The 20,741-nt window shown below is 32.5% G+C and overlaps 2 protein-coding genes across 7 annotated transcripts; both read left to right on the top strand.

Moving 5' to 3' along the window:
* The first annotated feature begins 3,414 nt into the window (after positions 1-3,414).
* On the top strand, positions 3,415-7,707 carry LOC107920112 (probable apyrase 6). The gene is made up of 8 exons (XM_016849641.2): positions 3,415-4,354; positions 4,672-4,784; positions 5,175-5,282; positions 5,662-5,716; positions 6,108-6,293; positions 6,378-6,475; positions 6,659-6,855; positions 6,983-7,707. The coding sequence occupies exons 1-8, from the start codon at positions 3,748-3,750 to the stop codon at positions 7,254-7,256; spliced, it is 1,638 nt and encodes a 545-aa protein (XP_016705130.2). The 5' UTR covers positions 3,415-3,747; the 3' UTR covers positions 7,257-7,707.
* A 608-nt stretch (positions 7,708-8,315) lies between these two features.
* Positions 8,316-12,061, top strand: LOC107920774 (uncharacterized). 6 transcript variants are annotated; one of them, XR_001690770.2, is made up of 9 exons: positions 8,316-8,550; positions 8,801-9,042; positions 9,224-9,295; positions 10,010-10,074; positions 10,253-10,409; positions 11,077-11,157; positions 11,265-11,354; positions 11,462-11,678; positions 11,819-12,061. XR_001690770.2 is itself a non-coding variant. In XM_041108761.1 (8 exons), exons 2-8 carry the CDS (start codon positions 8,806-8,808, stop codon positions 11,579-11,581), a joined length of 822 nt encoding a protein of 273 aa, XP_040964695.1. In that variant the 5' UTR covers positions 8,316-8,550; positions 8,801-8,805; the 3' UTR covers positions 11,582-11,763. The 6 variants fall into 6 exon arrangements, 3 of the variants coding, with proteins under 3 accessions (XP_040964695.1, XP_040964694.1, XP_040964696.1); XR_001690772.2 differs by lacking the exon at positions 8,316-8,550 and adding an exon at positions 8,600-8,680; XM_041108761.1 differs by lacking the exon at positions 11,819-12,061 and having other exon boundaries at positions 11,462-11,763.
* Positions 12,062-20,741: the final 8,680 nt, after the last annotated feature.

Genomic DNA, 20,741 nt, shown 5'->3' with positions numbered 1-20,741 from the left:
ATTTTAGGAATTTAGATACATCGAGACCGATCTTGAGGTATTCTTGGATTGTCACAAAAGAACTATATCGATAAAGTACTCAAAAGGTTTGGCGTGCAAAGTTGTAAACCATGTGACACCCTTGTAATTAAAGGAGACAAATTTAGTCTTACTAAATGCCCTAAAAGTAACCTTAAAATCCAAAAAATGCAAAAGATTTCATATGCATCAACTGTTGGGAGTTTAATGTATGCTCAAGTATGTACACGTTCGAATATTACGTACATTGTTGGGATGTTAAGAAGATATTTAAGCAACCCTAGTATGGACCATTGGATAGCAGCCAAATGAGTTATAAGGTATCTTCAGAGAACGAAAGATTACATGCTCACTTATAAAAGATCAGATCATTTGGAGGTCGTAAGGTATTCTAATTTTGATTTCGCTAGGTGCCAAGATAGTAGGAAATCTACATCAAGCTATATTTACCTGTTAACTTGAGGAGATGTATCTTGGAAAAGTGTCAAACAAACACTTGTAGCTTCTTCCACTATGGCAACAGAGTTTGTAGCATGCTATGAGGCATCAAACCATGGAATATGGTTGCAGGACTTTGTCACTGGGCTGCGAATTTTGGAGAATGTAGATTGACCACTGAAATTATTTTGTGACAATAATGCAGCGGTGCTGTATTCCAACAACAATAGGAGTTCATCTAAGTCAAAGAATATTGACATAAAGTTCCAAGTTGTGAAAGAAAGAGTGCAAAACGGACAAATATCTATAGATCACATTGGGACAAACTCCATGATAGCGGATCCGCTCACAAAAGGTTTACCACCAGAGGTCTTTCATGAGCACACTGCTCATATGGGTGTTGCATTATTTGAGGATATCATATTTTAATGGGAGTTTGTATTTTATTTGATTTATGTTTATTTTCAGACATGTATTTGGTTATTTTCTGATTAGAAATAAAGTATTTAGTTTATTCACTTTGTTTTGTTATTTTGATACTGACCTCACTTAAGTTTAAGGAGGAATAGTTGGAAATAGGCATGTTTTGGTTCACATTGCAGGTAATTTCCATGCTACGCATCCATGATTGATTTATGTCATTTGACTATATGGATATGGCATGGATATGGTCACTTGGGGAACATATCCGAATAAGCATGGATATAGTTGATGGACAAGATTGTTATAGACTACCTGTTATATGATAGCAAATTTTGAGCTCCTAAGGTTGTACATTTATCAGGAAACATATGTTGCCCAAGTGGGAGATTGTTGGATTAAAACCCTCAATTATGGGCACATATGTATAATATATAATGCTATTATAAAGTGTGATACAAAATTAAGTGACCAATTATGTTATAAGTATCATAGGTATTAAAGCATTATGGAAATGATGTATAGATACCATAAGTTGTATTTAATATTTGATGAGGGGTCAATTTATAAATACCCAAAAATGATTTAATAATCAGCCATTTAAAGAGGTAATGGTCTCCAAGAAATAGGGTTATCTCATATATCTTTTCCATCTTATCAGAAAGTTATACTAAGAGAAAAACTATTTTCTTGTAAGATCAAAACCAAATATTTTCTTGAAAGATCAAAACCTTCTGGGCAATCTCCAACAATGGATTCAGGTACGCTTCCGCATATAGTCTTATTCTTGATCTATTCTTGATGTTCTGACATGACAAATATTGGTTTTAATAAAGTTTTATATTAGATATTGTTTTTACGATTCTAACAAGACCAACTTCTTAGCATCCTTATCTAGTACACATGCAAAGCGTCTCTATACCGTAAAATGATTTAGGTTAGGCTTTCTACCATGTCACAGTTTGTATGAAGTCTTGGGTGTTGACTTAGTTGACACATCGTTCACAATATAATTTGCGATACATATCCTGAAGAGGATGCTGGAAGTTGTGAATGACTTAACATTGAACAAACTGTATTTAACAAGGATTTGTTCCTTCTCTCAACTACACGATTATGTTGTGCAATTCTCAACACAGTCAAATGGGATAGAATCTTCTCCTCAATGAGGTATCCTAAGAAGTTATCAAATAAATATTCCCCACCTCAAATAGATTGAAGTGCTTTTATGGATAAACATAATTGTTTCTACACCTTAGTATGGAACTCTTAAAACTTTTCAAATGCTTCATTATTATGATGCATTACGTAAACATATTCATATCTAGAACGATAATCTGTGAAAGCTATATGATATTCATAACCTCCTTTTGCACTAATGTTCAGGGGCGAAACTAGAAAAGAATTAAGTTTTATAATTTTATAAGAGTTAAAATGCAATTTTACCATTTTAATAACTTATATCATTATAAGTTTTAAAAGATTAAATCAAAATTTTATCATTTTTGGAGACCAAGGTAGATTTTTACCATGTACCAACTTTAAAACTTTATAAGTGCTCTTGCTAGTCCCCTACCGCCGCCCATGCATAAAAGAAGTCTAATAAAAAGTCTCTTAGTCATTTTAAGTTTCATTTTTAGAAGTCTAATAATTTTTTTTAATTAAATCGTCCAAATTTTAAATGTCATAGTTTTAATTATATAAGTTTAAACTGGTTTTATTTTTCATGCTATAAAACTTAGTCGTCATTTCAATTCTTTTTTCGTTTGTTGTTTCAAATTAGTTAGGGACGACTAAATTTTATGAAAAGTTTCTATTTTTAAGTTTAGGGTTAGGCTTGTATATTTTACATGTTTTTAAAACAAAAGAAATTTGAGTCATTTCATTTCTTAACATAGAGTATTATTTTTCTAATTATGTTGAAATTATCACATATATCCGATTATTTCTTTAAATAAATAATTGTGTTACAATAACAATTAAATTACAAATATAAATATATGATTGAAGAATTACTAGTATCAAACTATTACAACATAGATTGTCCGAAAAATGATAAAGTAGAATCAAACCATTACAGCATGACTCGACTAAACTAAAACCAACAAATAGGACTAAAACTCGCACATGATATCTACATATAGTGAGACTTCGAAACCATTTGAACTTGAGTACTCAAGATCTAAGGTCATTGCCTTTGTCATATAATGATGTTATTACGCAAATAACTTTTAACATATTTTATTATTGAAAATTTTTAATCATTTATTTGTGTTATTGTTTGGGTGAATAATCATTCTTTTGAAATTTATTTTCAAATGTAAAATTTGTTTTTTTTGGATTAATCTTAGTTTAGGAATATATTTATCAATATGGGCTTGTTTAACTTATTCTAATTACAATAATTATGTTTTTAAGAGTTAGTGGAATTTATAAAAATAATTTAATACAATTGACTAACAGAAAAAAAGGCCCAATGTTGTGGAATTTGGAGCTAAAATATTAAAATAAGACTGGGTTTAGCCCATTATTGGGACCGAGCCGAACCGAAGATGCTTCCCTGCGCCTTGTAACGCGTAAAAGATGTCGAAAGTTGGAGCACAATCTCATAAACAAAAACCAAAAAACCCCCAAAATTATTTTCAGATTGGAGAGAGAGAGGGCTCAAACCTGCTCTCTCCCTCCTCGGTTTATTCTAAATTCGAAAGCAAAAGAATAAATAAACCCTAAGTTTTTCTTCCTTCTTTTTCCATTATATCCCTTTCTTTTTCTTCCATTTCGTTTAAAATTTCATTTTTTTCATAAAAAGGAACAAATTCTGTGCAGTGTTGACAATCGTATGCCCCTTCCCCAACAAAGTTCGATCTTTTGATGCGACGATCGCATGCTCGAAATCGGGTTGAATCCAAATCCAAATCGACTACCAACCCACAAAAGATGGACCCAATTAAGCTCCAAATCCGATCCAATTCCCGATCTACCGCTCTCTTTTCGCGAAACTCTCGTCAAACCAAGCCGATCCCTTCTTTCATCGCGGTTTCAATCGCCATATCTCTCGCCTTGTTTGCTTTTATTTACATAGTCTTTTTCTCCTCCAAAGGTTCAGTCAAGTACGGGATCATAATCGATGGGGGAAGCACGGGGACGAGGATTCACGTGATTAGGTACAGAGTTGACGGAGGGAAAAACCCGGTTTTCGATTTTAAAGAAGGGTTGGATAGCTTGAGGGTTAATCCGGGATTGTCGGCGTACGCTGAGGATCTGGCAGGAGCAGGGTATTCGTTGAAAGAGCTTTTGGAGTTTGCTAGAAGGAAAGTTCCCAAGAAACAGTGGGGAGAGACGGAGATTAGGTTAATGGCAACGGCGGGGATGAGATTGTTGGATGATGAGGTGCAGGAGAGGATTTTGGAGCAGTTGAGGAAGGTGCTTAGGGTGTCTGGTTTCAAGTTCCGCGATGACTGGGCTTCCATTATTACAGGTAATACAATGTGCATGGTTTTGAGTGAGTTTATTAGGGTGATAGTGTATGACTTTATGTTGATTCTAAGGTAGGACAATGCTTGTCTGTACTCTGTCTTGGTCCACTTTGGCTGAAGGCATATATCAGAGGTAGAATCATAAAAATTGGTGAATTTTTATGCTTCTTTATGGCGGCTATATTTGTATGTTATTTGTTATGTTTTCAGGGCTTCAAGAGAAATCAGCTCTTGTAGTTTCAGTCTTATGTTTGTATTATAGTTTCTGATCGCTGATCGACATTTTGAGACTAAGTTTTGGATTCTATGATTGTCTTAGGCTCTGATGAGGGGGTGTATGCGTGGGTTGTTGCAAACTATGTACTTGGTACTCTTGGAGGTAATCCTCTATATACAACTGGAATCATTGAACTTGGTGGCGCTTCTGCTCAGGTTCGTTTTTGACCTTTAGTCTACCTTGCTTCTAGATTCCTTAATTTGGAATCTTTTCTTTAGTGTTGGGATATAATTAAACCAGAATTTGCAAGTCGTCTGAGCCTCCAGTTAGTGACATTTCCTTGAACCTATTTCTTATGTCTACTTTTTATTTCTTTATTTTTTTTTATACATTACAATTTTGATTGAAGCGAATGGGTTGCACAGGGCTTGAACCCTAATCTTAGTGCCAACTTACAACAACCCTTGCCACATTGTTAGTAGAGGAACAAGAAGGCTAAATGAAACAAAAAAAAAAAAAAATTCAATTAATTGCAAATGCATTTAATGGTATATATGTCCTTTTCTTAAGATCACCATTAAATTGCTGCTAGACTTATATTTCAGGTAACCTTTTTCTCAAATGAGCCTATGCCTTCTGAATTCTCACGCTCCATCAAGTTTGGAAATATCACTTACAGTCTCTATAGCCACAGCTTTCTTCATTTTGGGCAGGTAACCTTAGCGTGCATTAGCTTCTTTTATTTATTTATTTATTTCTTGCTTTTATGGCTTCTATGCAAGTATCTTCTAAATGTAGGCATCTTATTCATGAAATACAGTTTAGTTTTTTTGTCAATTTTTGGTCTTAGTGAGATGCTTTTATTACTTTTTTTTTTCTGAAATAGATAATTACTGATTGACTGTCCTTCTGCTAAGTGTTTTTCTTCATCCCATTAAATAATGATAATAATTGCAGATCTAACTTCTGATTGATATTGCTATTATTTCAATATGGTTTTGCTTTTGGTTTTGCAGTATTTCATTACAGATCACGTCAAGAAATCCAAAATTGATCTTGGAGTTCTTAACCTTTTTTTCTCTCTTTTTTCAGAATGTTGCGCATGAATCATTGAGGGCCTCACTTGTTAAAGGAGATTTCAGTCCAGGTATGTTTCAATGCATTTCCTTTCTGCCAAAATTTGCGGGTTCAAAGGTGCTTGAAGAAGTCTGGAAGTTTTTAATTGTGCTTTGAACTCAAAGCAGGAACTTTAGAGTTGTACTTTAATAATCTCTTGAATGTTGCAATGTTAAATCTTGTGGAAGAGACCGAAATTTGACTATGAACACTGTATATTATGGTTTCGAGTATTTAGGCCATGTTGGAATGTTTGATTGTAAAAGTTGTTTTCTGGTCACCATGGCTATTCATAATTGAACATAATAAAGAATCTTTGGTTATTTCAGAGGATCTTTGCTACTTTTGATAGAAATGTTGTGTAGTTACTAGTTAGTTAAGCTATTATGAATGTATTGCTCATTATTTATTCCTTAATGCAGCTGCCGACTCTCTCCGTAAGGAAATGTATATAGACCCTTGTACGCCTAAAGGATACTTTCCCGAGTCATCAAATCTTTCACTAGGTTCCGTGGCTGAAAAAAGTAAATATATTTCTGAATTTAAAGCTAGGGGTAACTTCTCCGAGTGCAGATCTGCTGCACTAACGCAATTACAAAAAGGAAAAGGTTACAAAACTATCTCAGAACCACCACATTCATTGGGTTACCTTGTGCCACAGGATACTAATCTTTACATATTCTGACATGCAGAGAGATGTTCCTATGATCATTGTTACTTGGGGTCAGTTTTCATGCCCAAGCTTCGAGGGAAATTTTTTGCTACAGAAAATTTCTTCTATACCTCAAAGGTATAGTTATATTCAGTCCTATTGCAGGCTTGTGCTTGCTTGATTCCCTTCCCCTCCAAGAAAAAGGACTCATGTGGATCATTTTAGCACACATCCTAAATCTATGTAATGTATGTTTGGATGTACATGGTTTCTGTACTATTAAATGCCTTACATTTCTTTCTTTGTCTCCTGCTGGATCAGTTCTTTAGGTTGCGCCAAAGGGCCTTTCTTTCCGATCTAATTATGGCGGGAAAGCATTTCTGTGAAGAGGATTGGTCAAAATTGAAGAAGAAACACCAATCACTCAATGAGGAAGATCTATTGCGCTATTGTTTTTCTTCAGCATATTTTGTGGCCTTGCTTCACGATAGCCTTGAAATTGCTTTGGATGATGAAAGGTATGTTTCCTGCTTTACTAGTTTAGTATCTTTGAAAGAAAACAGACCATGTTAATTCAATGATGTTTCGGGGGCAGTTGGGCGATAGTTTTATTTGGTCACTGAACTGAAATTCAATCTTAAACAGGATCAGCTTTGCTAATCAGGTCAACGATATACCATTAGATTGGGCCTTGGGAGCTTTCATATTGCAAAGCACATCCATCTCAGATGTGCAACAAACTGACTGGATAACTATTATTATGAGCAGTGATTCATCCACACTAATTTCAATCACCGCTATTTCTGCAATATTGATGTTTGCAGCCTGGTCTATATCAAAATGGAGGAAACCCCAATTGAAGACGGTGTATGATCTAGAGAAAGGACGATATATAGTCACTCGTATAGGTAGAAGTTGATCTATCATTGTCCAGAGGAGATTTGAACACGTCATTATGATGTTGCAGCCAAGGAGGAGAGTGCATGTCTCTAGGGTATTTACCTTTTTTAATGCTTCCTTGGTTTCTGCACCCCCTTAAGGGCATCTCATTCATGGCAGTGGGAAATGTAAGATTGTATATCAATGGAGTTCCAACATGACTTATTGTAAACATTTTCATGGGCGGGGAACTAGGACAAAAAAGATATTAAATTCCCCCTTTGTATTTATGGGGAACCAAAATCCTTAGTTTGTAATATCACTTTCCTATACTCTGGGAATATGTAAGGCATAGGAGTGTGATGGATGTGTTGCAGGGGGGGGGGAGACTTTCCTTCTATGTTATCCTGATTTATTGAGCGACAAAATACGGTCCTGTGGGAATGTTTAATTATTTTTTATTTTTATATATTTGAAGGAATTTCTTTTAAGCTGCTAAATATTATTACAGCAATGAGGTCAATGCGAATAAGAAGATAATGGCTTGTGATTATATCCTGACTTCACATCATAATCATCTTCGAACATGAATATTTTAAAAAAAAATAATGTACTGGAGATAGAATGGATGCAAAAGTCAAACTAATAAAGTTAAACCCGAGACAAAATAATATGAACATAAAATGCCTGCAGGAGTTTTATCAGAATTTACGTAAGTTTTATCAGAATTTACGTAAAACAACGAAATAAAATGCATACAGGAATGTACCAAAAATGATGAAAAGAATATGATACTTGGGAATCAAATTAAACTGAAAAAGATAGATTTTTCTGGGAGTTTGGATGGGCGGTACGTTTATCTGCTGTTAGTGTAAAAAGTATAAAAATAGCAGTGGCGGTGAGATTAGATACTGTAGCGTGAGACAAAAAGTAAGTTAAAAGCACCGTACCAAATTCAATCGTCCATCCAAACCCACTCTAAAACCGCAAATATGATTGGAGCGGTTAGCATATGTCCCACTCTCCACAATCCCTACTACCCTTTCATCTATTACTTTTACTCTTTTTATTTAATAACTGATAATAGTTTCATTGCATTACATAATTTTTTTTAATTAGTGAGTCATTTCTTTAATTTTAAAATCACACACAACTCAATTTCTTTGATGCCATTTCAATTATTAAATCCAAAAAAGCAAATTGATTAAATATTTTCCAAACTTTCAAAGGAAAAATAGTCCTACAAAATCTCCTATAATCTCAGAAAATTCAAGTAAAAACGCGTAATTTTCTGTCCTTAGCAAGCACAAGTTGCCCCTTTTTTTTAGCTAAAGGTAAATCTTTTTTTAATATTTGCTTCTATTTTTGTTCCTCTCTTATCATATTCCTTCATTTTTCTTTTCTGTTTTTAATTTTCTCCTTCTCTCATTTGTTCGGAAACCTCCGACCCGCCGCTCTCACTCAGTGCGATCCCGGGTCTCTTTTTTTTTAATTTTTTTTTCGATATCGTGTTGATGATTTATCTTTTTGGTTGAATCGTTGAATAAATAGAAAGAAATTGAAGAAAATTTGTTAAATTTGTAGAAATTATGAGTGATCACCTGGTGTTATATGTGGATCGTCTTGTGAGGCCGGTGCCGGCGCGTCCACTTGAATCGGGGGCTGGTCCCTCGACGGAGGAAAAGGAGAAAGTGAAGGATAAGGAGGTTTTCCAAGGAAGCAATGAGGAGGACCCGCTTATTCAGGTGGCGGAGTGCCGCATCTGTCAGGAGGAAGATTCCATTAAGAATCTAGAGACTCCGTGTGCCTGCAATGGCAGCCTCAAGGTAATTCATTTCTTTACCTTTTTTTGTGGTTAATTTGATAAAGTTTTTTTTCTATTTAGAAATAACCTTATAAGGTTATGCTAATTTTCGCAATTAGCATTGCTTGCTTTGGTAATTTTTATGCGATATGAAATGATTTCTATGATAGCCCTTGTTGAATTTTATATGTCCGGGATTGCAGTATGCGCATAGGAAGTGCGTGCAGCATTGGTGCAACGAGAAAGGAGATATAATCTGCGAGATATGTCATCAGGTTTCTACTGCCATTAATCCTTCAAAGTTGTTATTTTTCTGAGAAATATGCATAGCCTACTGGCAAATTGATGTCCTTGTATGTTGTTACAAGATTTTGAACTAGTATCTAGCGGTTTTACCATTTTAGGCCTTTTGTGAGTGTAAAGAATTGAAAGTTCACGGATTTCGAATCAGTAGTTGCTAATGATTCTTGAAGAGGGTGAATAATTTGCTTTTATGATGTGCTTGGTAGAGTGAAATAGTGAAAGTATGGAAAGAGAATGAATTTTGGAGATTGTTTTGTAGGAAAGATAGTTATTTTCCTCCTAATGTATAAAAACAAATCATTCCAAATTTGAGTGATAATAGGAGAGAAAACGAAAGAGGTGCGTGCGTGCATATGAGATTATGAATCTATTGTTTTAAATATTTTTATCTTTAACTTTAAAATGGTATAATAATAGACTAACATAATTTTTATTTTCTTTATCTTGTTATTCAACTCTACCAAAAAAAAGGAGGGAAAGAAAATTACTTGTTGTTTCCATTTTTCTGTCTTTTCTTACCAAGTGTACCGTTGAAGGAACATTTATGTTTTCTTTCACTTCTCTTCCATGGATTGGATTGTTGTTCAAGCCGCTAGCTGAATTATTAGTTCATCTTTAGTGACTATTGATATTTAGTTGTTGTGGCTCCTTGTTGAAATATTCTATCCTGTTAATTTGCTGTGCAGTCTTATCAACCTGATTATACTGCTCCACCTCGCCCCCAGACGGACGAAACAGCTATCGATATTGGGTAAGTTTGATGTTCTCACATTTGGTGGTTGCTTTTCTTTTTGGTGAAATTGAGTGTATGCTATTCAATTTACAAAATATGGTGTCTGTTAGAAGCTTTAACCTAAATTTGCTAGATAGCATACTGAATGATCTGTTTGGAAGATTCCATTGTAATGATTTACATATCTGTTTTGTAGTGGAGGCTGGACAATCTCTGGCACCCCTCTGGATTTGCGTGATTCTCGCCTTTTGGCCATTGCAGAGGCAGAACGCCAATTTTTGGAAACTGGGTATGACGAATATGCTGCATCAAATGCCACTGGAGCTGCATTTTGCCGTTCAGCTGCTGTAATTGTAAGCATTTAGATATGAATCAATCATCTAGACATATTAAATTTCATTCACACCATGTTTAGCATGTACTCCTAAACACCTCATTTAATTAGGTTTAATATTTACTCCCTAAAATTGGACCACCATTGATTCTATTTATAAATGTATATTAGCCATGTGCCCAAGGAAACATTTTGATAAATTAATTTGGAGAAAAGAGCTTCACTAAGGTGTATGAGCTTTAAGCGGAAGATCTTTATGTTCTTAATAGTTTTGCTCTCATTTTTCCCCATTTGGACATGAGGAAAACCTGGTTTTACAGTTTCATATGAGTTTTTGGTTTTAGCTTCCAATTTCCCTCCTCTCATCATGGAAAATTTGAGCCATAACAGTAGTGGTGCTATTCCACTTAGGCCACAATGTCATTGGTCATCTCAGTTGATTTTTAATGTCAGCAAATTTCCTTTTCATCCCTTTTTGGGGGATCAGCTCCCACCTTTGATGTCTAACAGAAAACCACCTAGTAGGTTCTACCTCGGTCATAAGCACTTGAGTTGAAAATTTCATTTGAATAACTTCCTTTTGGTTCTTTTGGCCTTTTTAATTTTAAAAAAAATTCATTTCTTACATGACCTATGTAATTAAGAGTTAATTTTTAAGATGGTTGGTTTTCCCCCCATTTTTCCAGTTAATGGCACTTCTGCTATTGCGGCATGCAGTGACTGTTCCAGATGCCGATTCAGATGATGATGTCTCTTCTTTCTTCTCTGTAAGTTGTGACTTAAAGTTGCTTTCTTGAATTTAACCTATGCACTCCTCAAGCATTACTGTTACCATGCCATTGAGCTATTTGTCTTAAACCGTCATTCCTTGCAGTTTTTCTTGCTTCGAGCTGCTGGGTTTCTCTTGCCATGCTACATCATGGCTTGGGCCATCAGTATATTACAGCAACGAAGGCAAAGACAGGTTATTTTCTTTTTTATCACTATATTCTTTTTCTTCACACCTTGAAACCACACATCATATACATGGTTTCGTATTTGAGTCGATATTAAAACCCGCATCTGTATCAGGAAGCAGCAGCGTTGGCTGCCACCCAAGTTGCTTTTGTACTACAATCTGGGCAAAGTAGGGCTATGCATTTCGCAATAGCATCAGGACCTGCAGCGACACTCCACCCGGAAAATGTTTAAACTTATAGGAGGCATATGAAGTCCTGCACTGACATTACATTACGTTACATTGGTAGTTTACGAGCAAATGAGGACAGTTCCCCCTTTAAATAAACTTGTAAAAGCCTCTCTTTTTTTTCTGTTATCCCCAAATAGATTGTTGAGAATGATTTGGAGCTTTACTAATTCTGTTTTAATTGTTATGAATTTGGGTTCATATTTCATCGTCTTCTAAAACATTGTTGTGTATTCCCGCAGTGCTTCAGCTTGAGCCATCGATGGGCCTTGTGCAGAGGTGCCCGAAACCTGTTCGGAGAAATTGAAATCCGATCTGGTTTCATCCGTGGGTGTGGTGATGTGCACAGATGGGTTAACTACACCGAACATTTTTAGTCTGTGGGTCAAATTTTATGATGATTTTTAAATTTCAAAACGTTTTAATCACGACATTTACTCAGAAAAAAAAAGTTGAATACCAATGAAAAAAAAGTTGAATACCAATGAATTCTAGTTCATAAGTGCTCGTTCCAATATACGAGATCTTATAGCACTTATCAGTGAGGCCCCATTGCTAATACAATTAGATTTCCTCTTCATGGGCTTGGGATTGGTTTAGGATCACGTGATCCTTTTCTCTTTCAAACTTAGGGTGGATTTGGATGGGCAGTGCGTTTAGCTGCGGTTAGTGTAAAAATAGTGGTGGCAGTGAGATTAGATACTGTAGCGATACTGTAGCGTAAGACAAAAAGTAAATTAAACGTACCGCATTGCACCCGATCGCCCATCCAAACCTACTTTTAGAAGAAAAAGAAAGAATCACTCAAATTGGATGACAACCGCAATATAAACTATTAAATATTCTTTTTCCTTTTCTAGATTAGCCTAATTCTATATAAAATACTTTGTTGTCATTCTTATTATAGTACAAATGCCAGTTTAAAAATGACTATATCAAATTACAAATACATATGTATTTATTAAATAAATAAGTTAATTATTATAGATAAAAAAAACAGTTTTAATAGAATTAAAGTGTTTTTTTTATTCAAGCTATTCATGTAATAAATATGCAAGTTTACATTTTGGTATAATGTGTTTTGGATATATTTCATGTCAAATTTGAGTAGGTATTTAACGTCTGAACTAATTGCTAAGATAATAAAATAAATTGATTGATATAATATATTGATACTTTAAAGATATAATTAGAATGTTTTGAAATTTGAAACTAATTTAAAATTTATGTCATAATTTAAGGACCATCGATGGAATATAAAAGAACAAAATTGTATGTTAGAAAATTTGGGACAGTTTATCAAAAGGATTAATTAGAGGAAAGTTGATAAGGAATATTGCAAAGAAAATTCCAATATATCAAAGATAATGCCATAATCTTATCCTCTGTAATGAAGGGCTTTTCTTCTTATCCTTTGCCCTTTTTGTTCCTTTTAATTTTGAAAATATCTTATCTTATTAGAGTAATATTTGATATGAGCACATAAATGCAATTAGGTGGATGTTGTTGATCCACCCATAACTCCAAAAATAAATAAATAATAAAGGATATTGTAAACTGTGATGATAAATATAATACAAAAACTGGGAATAGGGCCATCTTTGTGGGGTCCCAATGACTTAACATGTGTGGCAGTGGACCATGGAATCTGGTTCTTTTGGTTAAAGAAAAGAGTGGTAATGATTGATACAACACAAAGGTATTACTGCAGGGAAATTAAAGGCAGAAAATTAAGGACAGTTTTCCTAGTCCTACCTCTTGTCCCTAGCATTGAATTTGGGCACATTTGAGTCCTTAAAACCAACCCCATTACCCTCAGCTGCTCAGTTGGGATGGACATTTTAACAAATCCTCCATTATTGGGACATTAACCTCTTGTTGGTTGTTCTCATACCTGTTTCAGGGCTGTGACAATCAATTTACAGTTTTTTCTAATTAATGATCACATGTTTCAATCAAAATCAATCATTATAAATTTAATATTCATTAACTCAATTCTAATAAATAAATTAAACGAAATAAATCTTACAAGAATCTACGCATAATTTATATTAAAAGTAAGATTTAAACTTGATTACTCAATATTTTAAAACTAAAACCTCGACCTTTGCTAACACCTTAACTCTCATTTTTTGAAAGGATTTCAAGTTTCTTTATTCCTAATTATCTAAACATGCATTATATTATATGTCAACTGTTAGAATTTAGTAATCTGAATCCTTATTTAAATAAAATATAGTAGTAAAATAAAATAAAAGTAAAATTCATATAGAACTACACTTATTTTATTTGACCACTATATTGATTTTACTTTTATTTTATTTGATATTAATTAGAATAAGGTGTTTCAATCTTACTACGCTCCTATTAGAATATAGTTTTACAAGCCTATAAATAGACATAGTCTACTCCTCTTGTAATTATTCGAATTCGACATAATAAATTTTCTTTTCTTCTACTCATGATTTTTTTTCTTGAAAGGGTTTCTATGTAAAAATCTGTGTACTCTTTATTTTATTTCTCTTTCTTTGCGATATATTGTCATTACCGACATTTTATTTTTTACATCAACTAATTGGTTTAATTTCTTAGAAGGTCCTTGTACTATAGGTTTAAGAGAGAATCAATCCTTGTGAGCAATTAGCCTCTCCTGTTGGTTGTTCTGATAAACACCAGTTGCTTAGTTGTGTTAAATTAGAAAAAAAATGACGTCTACTTCCAAAATTAAATGTACATGATGAATTGATTTACTTTCCAACCCATAATACAAGGACGACCGACCTAAACTACTCACATTTTCAACTCAAATTTAAGCACCCAAAACACAGATGCGCGTGCTGCTTTGATGCATATCACATGATTGTGATTAAGACATTGTTTTTATAGCTTAATTGTAGTGTCTTTGAACATGGATTCATTATTTAGAACTGCCCGTCTTGTCATTTTTCGTGCCTTAAAAGTGATTGAGACTCCTCCTCCTCAAAGCTTAGGGGAAAGCAATTATCTCCATTCCTTTCCACAAACAGAGATTTGATTTTGATGCCTCTCTCTAATCAATTATACCTTACATTTGTTTCTTGGATTCTAAATTAAAAGCATGATTTGCAAATAAACCAATATTTATTAGTTGGAATGGTATAGGGTTTGATATTTTTAAACAATGTTTCAATATAAAAAAATTAATATTAAAACTCTATTTAATTCCACTTTAAATTTAATCAAAATTAAATATAAGGAAAAAAAATCATAAAAGACAAAATAGCATACCCACCATACCAAAACATCCCTCTTCTCTATTTATTAGCCTACCGACGTTTTAACTTAATTGTCCAAAGCTATATGATAGTATAGTCTAGGTTCATGAACTCTATTTTAAATGTGTTTAAACCCTTTTTTTTTCTTCAATAAAATTTGTGTATTATGGATTGAAGTGGGTATTATATAAATATTTTTTAAAATTGATTTAATTGGTTATTCATATAAAACTGTATTAATCTATATATTTATAAAATTCTAATCGACTTCATATTATGAGTTAACTAGGAAATAACAAATATCGGTTTTTTTTATAAATTAGTAAACATTATTTTAAGGTTGTTTTTTATCTATTAAGTTTATTTATAATATCTTTTAAAAACAGGTAACTACCTCTCGTATAATAATACTTTTCAAATAAAAATTATCCTTTTTTTTATTACGATTCTCAAATAATTCTAATCTTTCAATTCCTAAATCAAAGGATATTAGACATTTAAGCCTATTCAAATTCATGACTTTCAAATAATAACGGTGCCAATTAAATTAGTCCTCAATTAACAAAAACTATCATTTATTTTAAAAGTACATATTGTTATGAATATCTTACTAAGTGGATGTCCATCATGATCAAGATAAAGTTTGAATGTACTTTAAATTCTAATAGTTATTAGAATTAGATCTCTACTTCTTTTATACTTCTTATGTCTATGAATAGAGACTCTGATGAAGCATTGTAATCACCCCTTTTTATCAATAAAGTACATTTGCTATTGCTTTCATATTTTCTTTCTTCTTTCTTCTTTCCTCTCTCAATCTCTCTTTATTTTATAACATGTTATCAACACGATCTTGCTCAAAGTGATAGTTCCTTTTATCAACGATAAAATTTATCATTCATGATTTTCTATATCTTTGATGGCAAGATGCAAAGTTTTTACAGGAAGTTTATTTTATTTAATGTTTCATATCTGATTATTATATTATACGTTATCATTGTTTTTGTTAGGGATTGACTCGATTAAGCAACGAACAAGTAAAAATAGCAGAAGAAATTGAGAAATTGAACACACAAATTTAACGTGGAAAAACCCTTCCAAAGAGGATAAAAAACTACGGGCAAAGATGATTTAATTATAATGGCCAAAGAACGAAAAGTACAAAAGATGGAGATAAAAAATAAACTCTAAAAACCCAAAAACAAAGAACCCTCAAAACATAAACACAAAATTCTCTAAATGTGTTATGAGTTTTAATCTCTAATGGGTGTATTTTCTAAGGTTGTAAAAGAGCCTATTTATAGGCTAACTTCATAGGTCAAATAATAGTAAAATAATCTGGACTAATCAAAGTTTGATTGAAACAAATAAACAGAGTTTATCTGAAAGATTATTTCTTAAATTTGACTGAAATAGGAGTCATACTCAACAAATCTCCACCTTGACTCATATTTCCACAATGCCATATTTGCCAAAGCCTGCCACGGGCCTATCTTGAACTATGTAGAGAATTAATTGAGTCAAATCTGTGTTTAGAAGCTGGAAGACTTCTAGCCTTCGACTTGTACACTGCCGAATTAAGATTAACCCGAGTCTAATTTTCACGAACACAGTGCCATAACTTTTCAAAACCTACATCCAAAAAAGAACCTCTCTTCAACGAAATAGTCATACCTTTTTCCCCTATGACCAAGTTGCCAACGCTCCAAACGAGTTGAATTCGACTTCGTAGCAGACAAGGGACGCCGATTTCACCGGTCACTGTAAAACCTTCTAGAATATAAAGACTGCCGGTTATTTTACCTTTGAACAAAACGAGAGCTCCACGAGATACTTTAATGTCGCTCGAATTGATGTTGATTCTGCATTCTTTCAAGTTTAAAATACTCAAGGAGATGAGATTCTTTCGTAAATCAAGTACATACCTTACATCTAAGAGTGTCCTAATCGTCCCATCGTGTATCATAATTTTAACAGTACCAATATCAATTACCTTACTAGATGAATCGTTTCTCATGCGTACAACTCCACCTTCAACTGAACTGTATGTGGAGAACCATTCTCTATTGGGATACATGTGGAAAGAACATATCGAATCTAGGATCCACTCGGACGTGAGCTTGGAGTTATCGCTCGTTGACACTAACAAGAAATCATCACCGGTTTCATCGGCCAAATTAGCACTAGTTACATCTTCCTCGTTACTCTCAGTAGCTCTTTTATTTCTCAGTTTATAACAATCTACTTTGACGTAACCTAACTTTTACAATAACGACATTTTTTGTCTTGTTTCTTTGATGCTACCAAAACGAAAGCTTGCCTATCTACCTTTCTATCCAAACCAAAATCATTGTCGAGTTTGTCTCTACTCAAGAAATGACCCTTCACATATTCGAACGAGAGTTTGTCTCTGCCATAAATCAAGGTCTCCCTGAAATAGCATGGTCTGATCTTCATCATCAATATGAACCTCAATGGTTTTTTAAATCATTTAAAAGAGTAATGACTTGAATAATGTGATCTCTAAGAAGCTCACTATCGTTCATGCGAAACGTAAATAGACGTTGTTTCAACACTAAACGGTTAGCTAGAGACTTAGTCGCATAAAGAGTTTCTAACCTTTTCCACAATGCTGATGAGGTCTTCTCCATCAATACCTCTTGCAATACCGTATTCGCGAGGCACAATTAGATTACAGACAATACATTTTCATCAAGCTCTTTCCCATTCTGTTTGATTTAGATTCTTAGGCTTTTTTCGATAACAACCTTTTTCAAGCCGGTTTGAACTAGATCTGCCATCATCCAAACTTGCCACAGATTGAAATTTGTCTCACCATCGAACTTCTCAATTTCAAACCTTGTTGTTGCCATCTCTGAACGGGATGATCTATAAAAATTGAACTAGCTCTGATACCACTTGTTGGGGATCGACCCGATTAAGTAACGAACAAGTAAAAATAGCAGAAGAAATTGAAAAATTGAACACATAAATTTAATGTGGAAAAACCCCTCTAAAGAGGATAAAAAACCACGGGCAAAGATAATTTTACTATAATGGCCAAATAACGAAGAGTACAAAATATGGAGATAAAAACTAAACCCCAAAAACCCAAAAATAAAGAACCCTCAAAACATAAACACAAAATTCTCTAGATGTGTTATGAGTTCATAGGTCAAATAATAGAAAAATAATCTAGATAATCAGAGTTTGATTGAAACAAATAAACAGAATTTAACTGAAATATTATTTCTTAAATTTGACTGAAATAGGAGTTATACTTAACAGTTTTGATTAACTTATTTTACTTTTTTTCTTAAGGATAGTGAATGATTTCATACTGTTATCTATATGAAATCGAGAAGTAAGATTCACTTTCAAAGTTTTCTTTTTGATATTTGCTTAAGGGTGATCTCTTTTTCTCCATTACAAATGATGTTTATAATCACTACTTCTCATCCATTGTAACATAAGTCAATCTAATCAACTTCTTTTGAAATTTGATTTGATTTCTATTAAAAAGTTCAATTTATATAATTCACTATCCATATCTTTATGAATTTATATAATCCTTTACGCATTTAGTTACAGAGATTTTTATGTGGAGATAAATATTTTTTCATTTTTAATAGAATTGATTGGTTTAATTTTGATTTTGATTAAGATATATGATTATTGCAGAATGTGAGTAAAAATACTTACTTGTCATGAACTTTGAGATATTCACCTTGTCTATGATAATTTCATATCATTGTAAAATTTGAGATGAAATTATGTCATAAGAGGTAGAGGTTAGAAAATGTTTATGTTTAAACTTTTATAGTTGTAAAGTTATTTTAATTTGACATTATAATATTTTGTATTTTGTTGTGGTATGATATATAAAATATATATTATCTAACCACAATGATTTATTAGTGAAATGAATTTATTATTTGTTACGTTTAATATATGTTTTATTTATGCCTATTCATTTTATTTTTATATGAATAAATAAATTTTTATTTAAAATAAATTAAATATTCATTAAGGTTATACAATAAAATGATTATATGCTCATGAAGAGCTAATATTGCATCAAACTGTAAAAGCTTTTTAAGAGCTTATATTTTAGCTCCTTGTGATGCAAAATTTTATAAAATATAATATTTTTTTATCAAGAAGATATATGTTGAATAAAACCTTCATGCGTTTTACATTAAAAGTATATATATAAATAACATGAGATACTCATGTATTTGTATTATATATATTCCCCGAAGGAATACATTATATTATATGATTGGAATATCTAATGTGCTCCTGCAGTAGCAATATTGTGAAAATGACTTTAACAGTATTTTCGAATGATCTCATACATTCTAGTGGCTAAGCAAAATAATAAGTTACTAATGAAAAACTATGAAATTCTTTCCATTAGTTTTGCTTCATTCCCTGAAGTAAATATAGAGATCATGATTGTTGTTGTAATTGAGGATGTGTTTGGAGACTAATCATGACAACATGAATAGATAGATTTTGATTTGAAATCCACGCATGTTTTGCGATGGTGATTATGAAATAAAGAATCAATGGAGGCATTTAGAAGTCTATCCTACTAGATTTATTACATTCCCTGAAGTGAATGCAAAGATAAAGAAAATAAAAGACATAATCATGGAACACTAAAAGTGGGAACATAGTAATAAATAAGAGAACAATGAGAGCTCTCAAGATAACTCTTCAAAGGGTAAAGATAACTTATGTTATCAATGTGATATGAAATATTATTGGCAATATATGTGGCATATGACCAAATATTTTGTTTCTGTTAATATTCTTTGAAAAAAGATATGAAAATATAGTAATAAATTCTATCATTATAGATAGAAAACATTTATATTGTTTGGTACTAAAACAAACAAATATTATTCTAATATTTGATAGTTCAAAATTAGTCGAAAGCTCTAGAAGAGCTAATATATTAATATCTTGTGATCGTTAATCCATTGGTTTTAAAAGATATTTATAATGGATCTTATATTGAGATTGTGAATGATGAATATATTATATTTCATCTGAATCACTATTGCTATAAATATCTATTTTGAAAGGATGAAAAAGAGAGGACTGGGTTATTAATTTATATTTATTTTATAATCTTTGTGATCTTCTTTTGTCATCATCCTCATTAAGGGTTTAGAAGCAAAATATTTGACTGTGAAAGATCTATTTATGAGTAATAAAATATGATAATTCTATCTAAAGCTTGTTATGGTTGGATGCACCTGAAGTTGCAAATATTTTTTTAGATACTTGAAGATTTTGTCATATTCCCTGAAATGAATATTGCATATAATTGTTTCGAAATTATATTTATTTTGTTGACTTAGTAACATTATAATATTCACATTGATTTAAACATTTCCAGTAGTAAATGTCACAATAGCACTTATATGTGGATACAAAGTAAGATGATAGTAAAATTATTAATTTGTTACAATTTAGTACAATTGAAACACATGTTAAAGTAAACCAGAAGTTTACTGATACAAATGCATTTACTACTTGATGTGACCAGTTAGACCATCCTAGATCATATATGATGTGAAAATTAATTAAGAATTCATAAGAACATTCATTAAAGAACCAGGAGATTCTTTAATTTAAAAGAATTCTCATATGTTGCTTGTTCTCAATGAAAATTGATTATTAGAAACTCACAAGCTAAAGTTGAGATATAATGTCTTGCATTTCTGAAACGAATATGGGCTCATTCATCCACCATGTGGATGGTTTTGATATTATATAATTTTGGTAGATGCATCTACAAAATAATCACATATGTGTTATCAATTTGCAACCTGTCGTTTGTAAGATTTCTTATTTAAATAATTAATTTCAGATCATGCAATTAAGTCAATTCATCTTG

The sequence above is a fragment of the Gossypium hirsutum genome, chromosome D13 (genome assembly GCF_007990345.1).
Source record: "Gossypium hirsutum isolate 1008001.06 chromosome D13, Gossypium_hirsutum_v2.1, whole genome shotgun sequence".
In the NCBI taxonomy this organism is placed as follows: Eukaryota; Viridiplantae; Streptophyta; class Magnoliopsida; order Malvales; family Malvaceae; genus Gossypium; species Gossypium hirsutum.
This window is presented reverse-complemented; position numbering and strand designations above follow the sequence as displayed.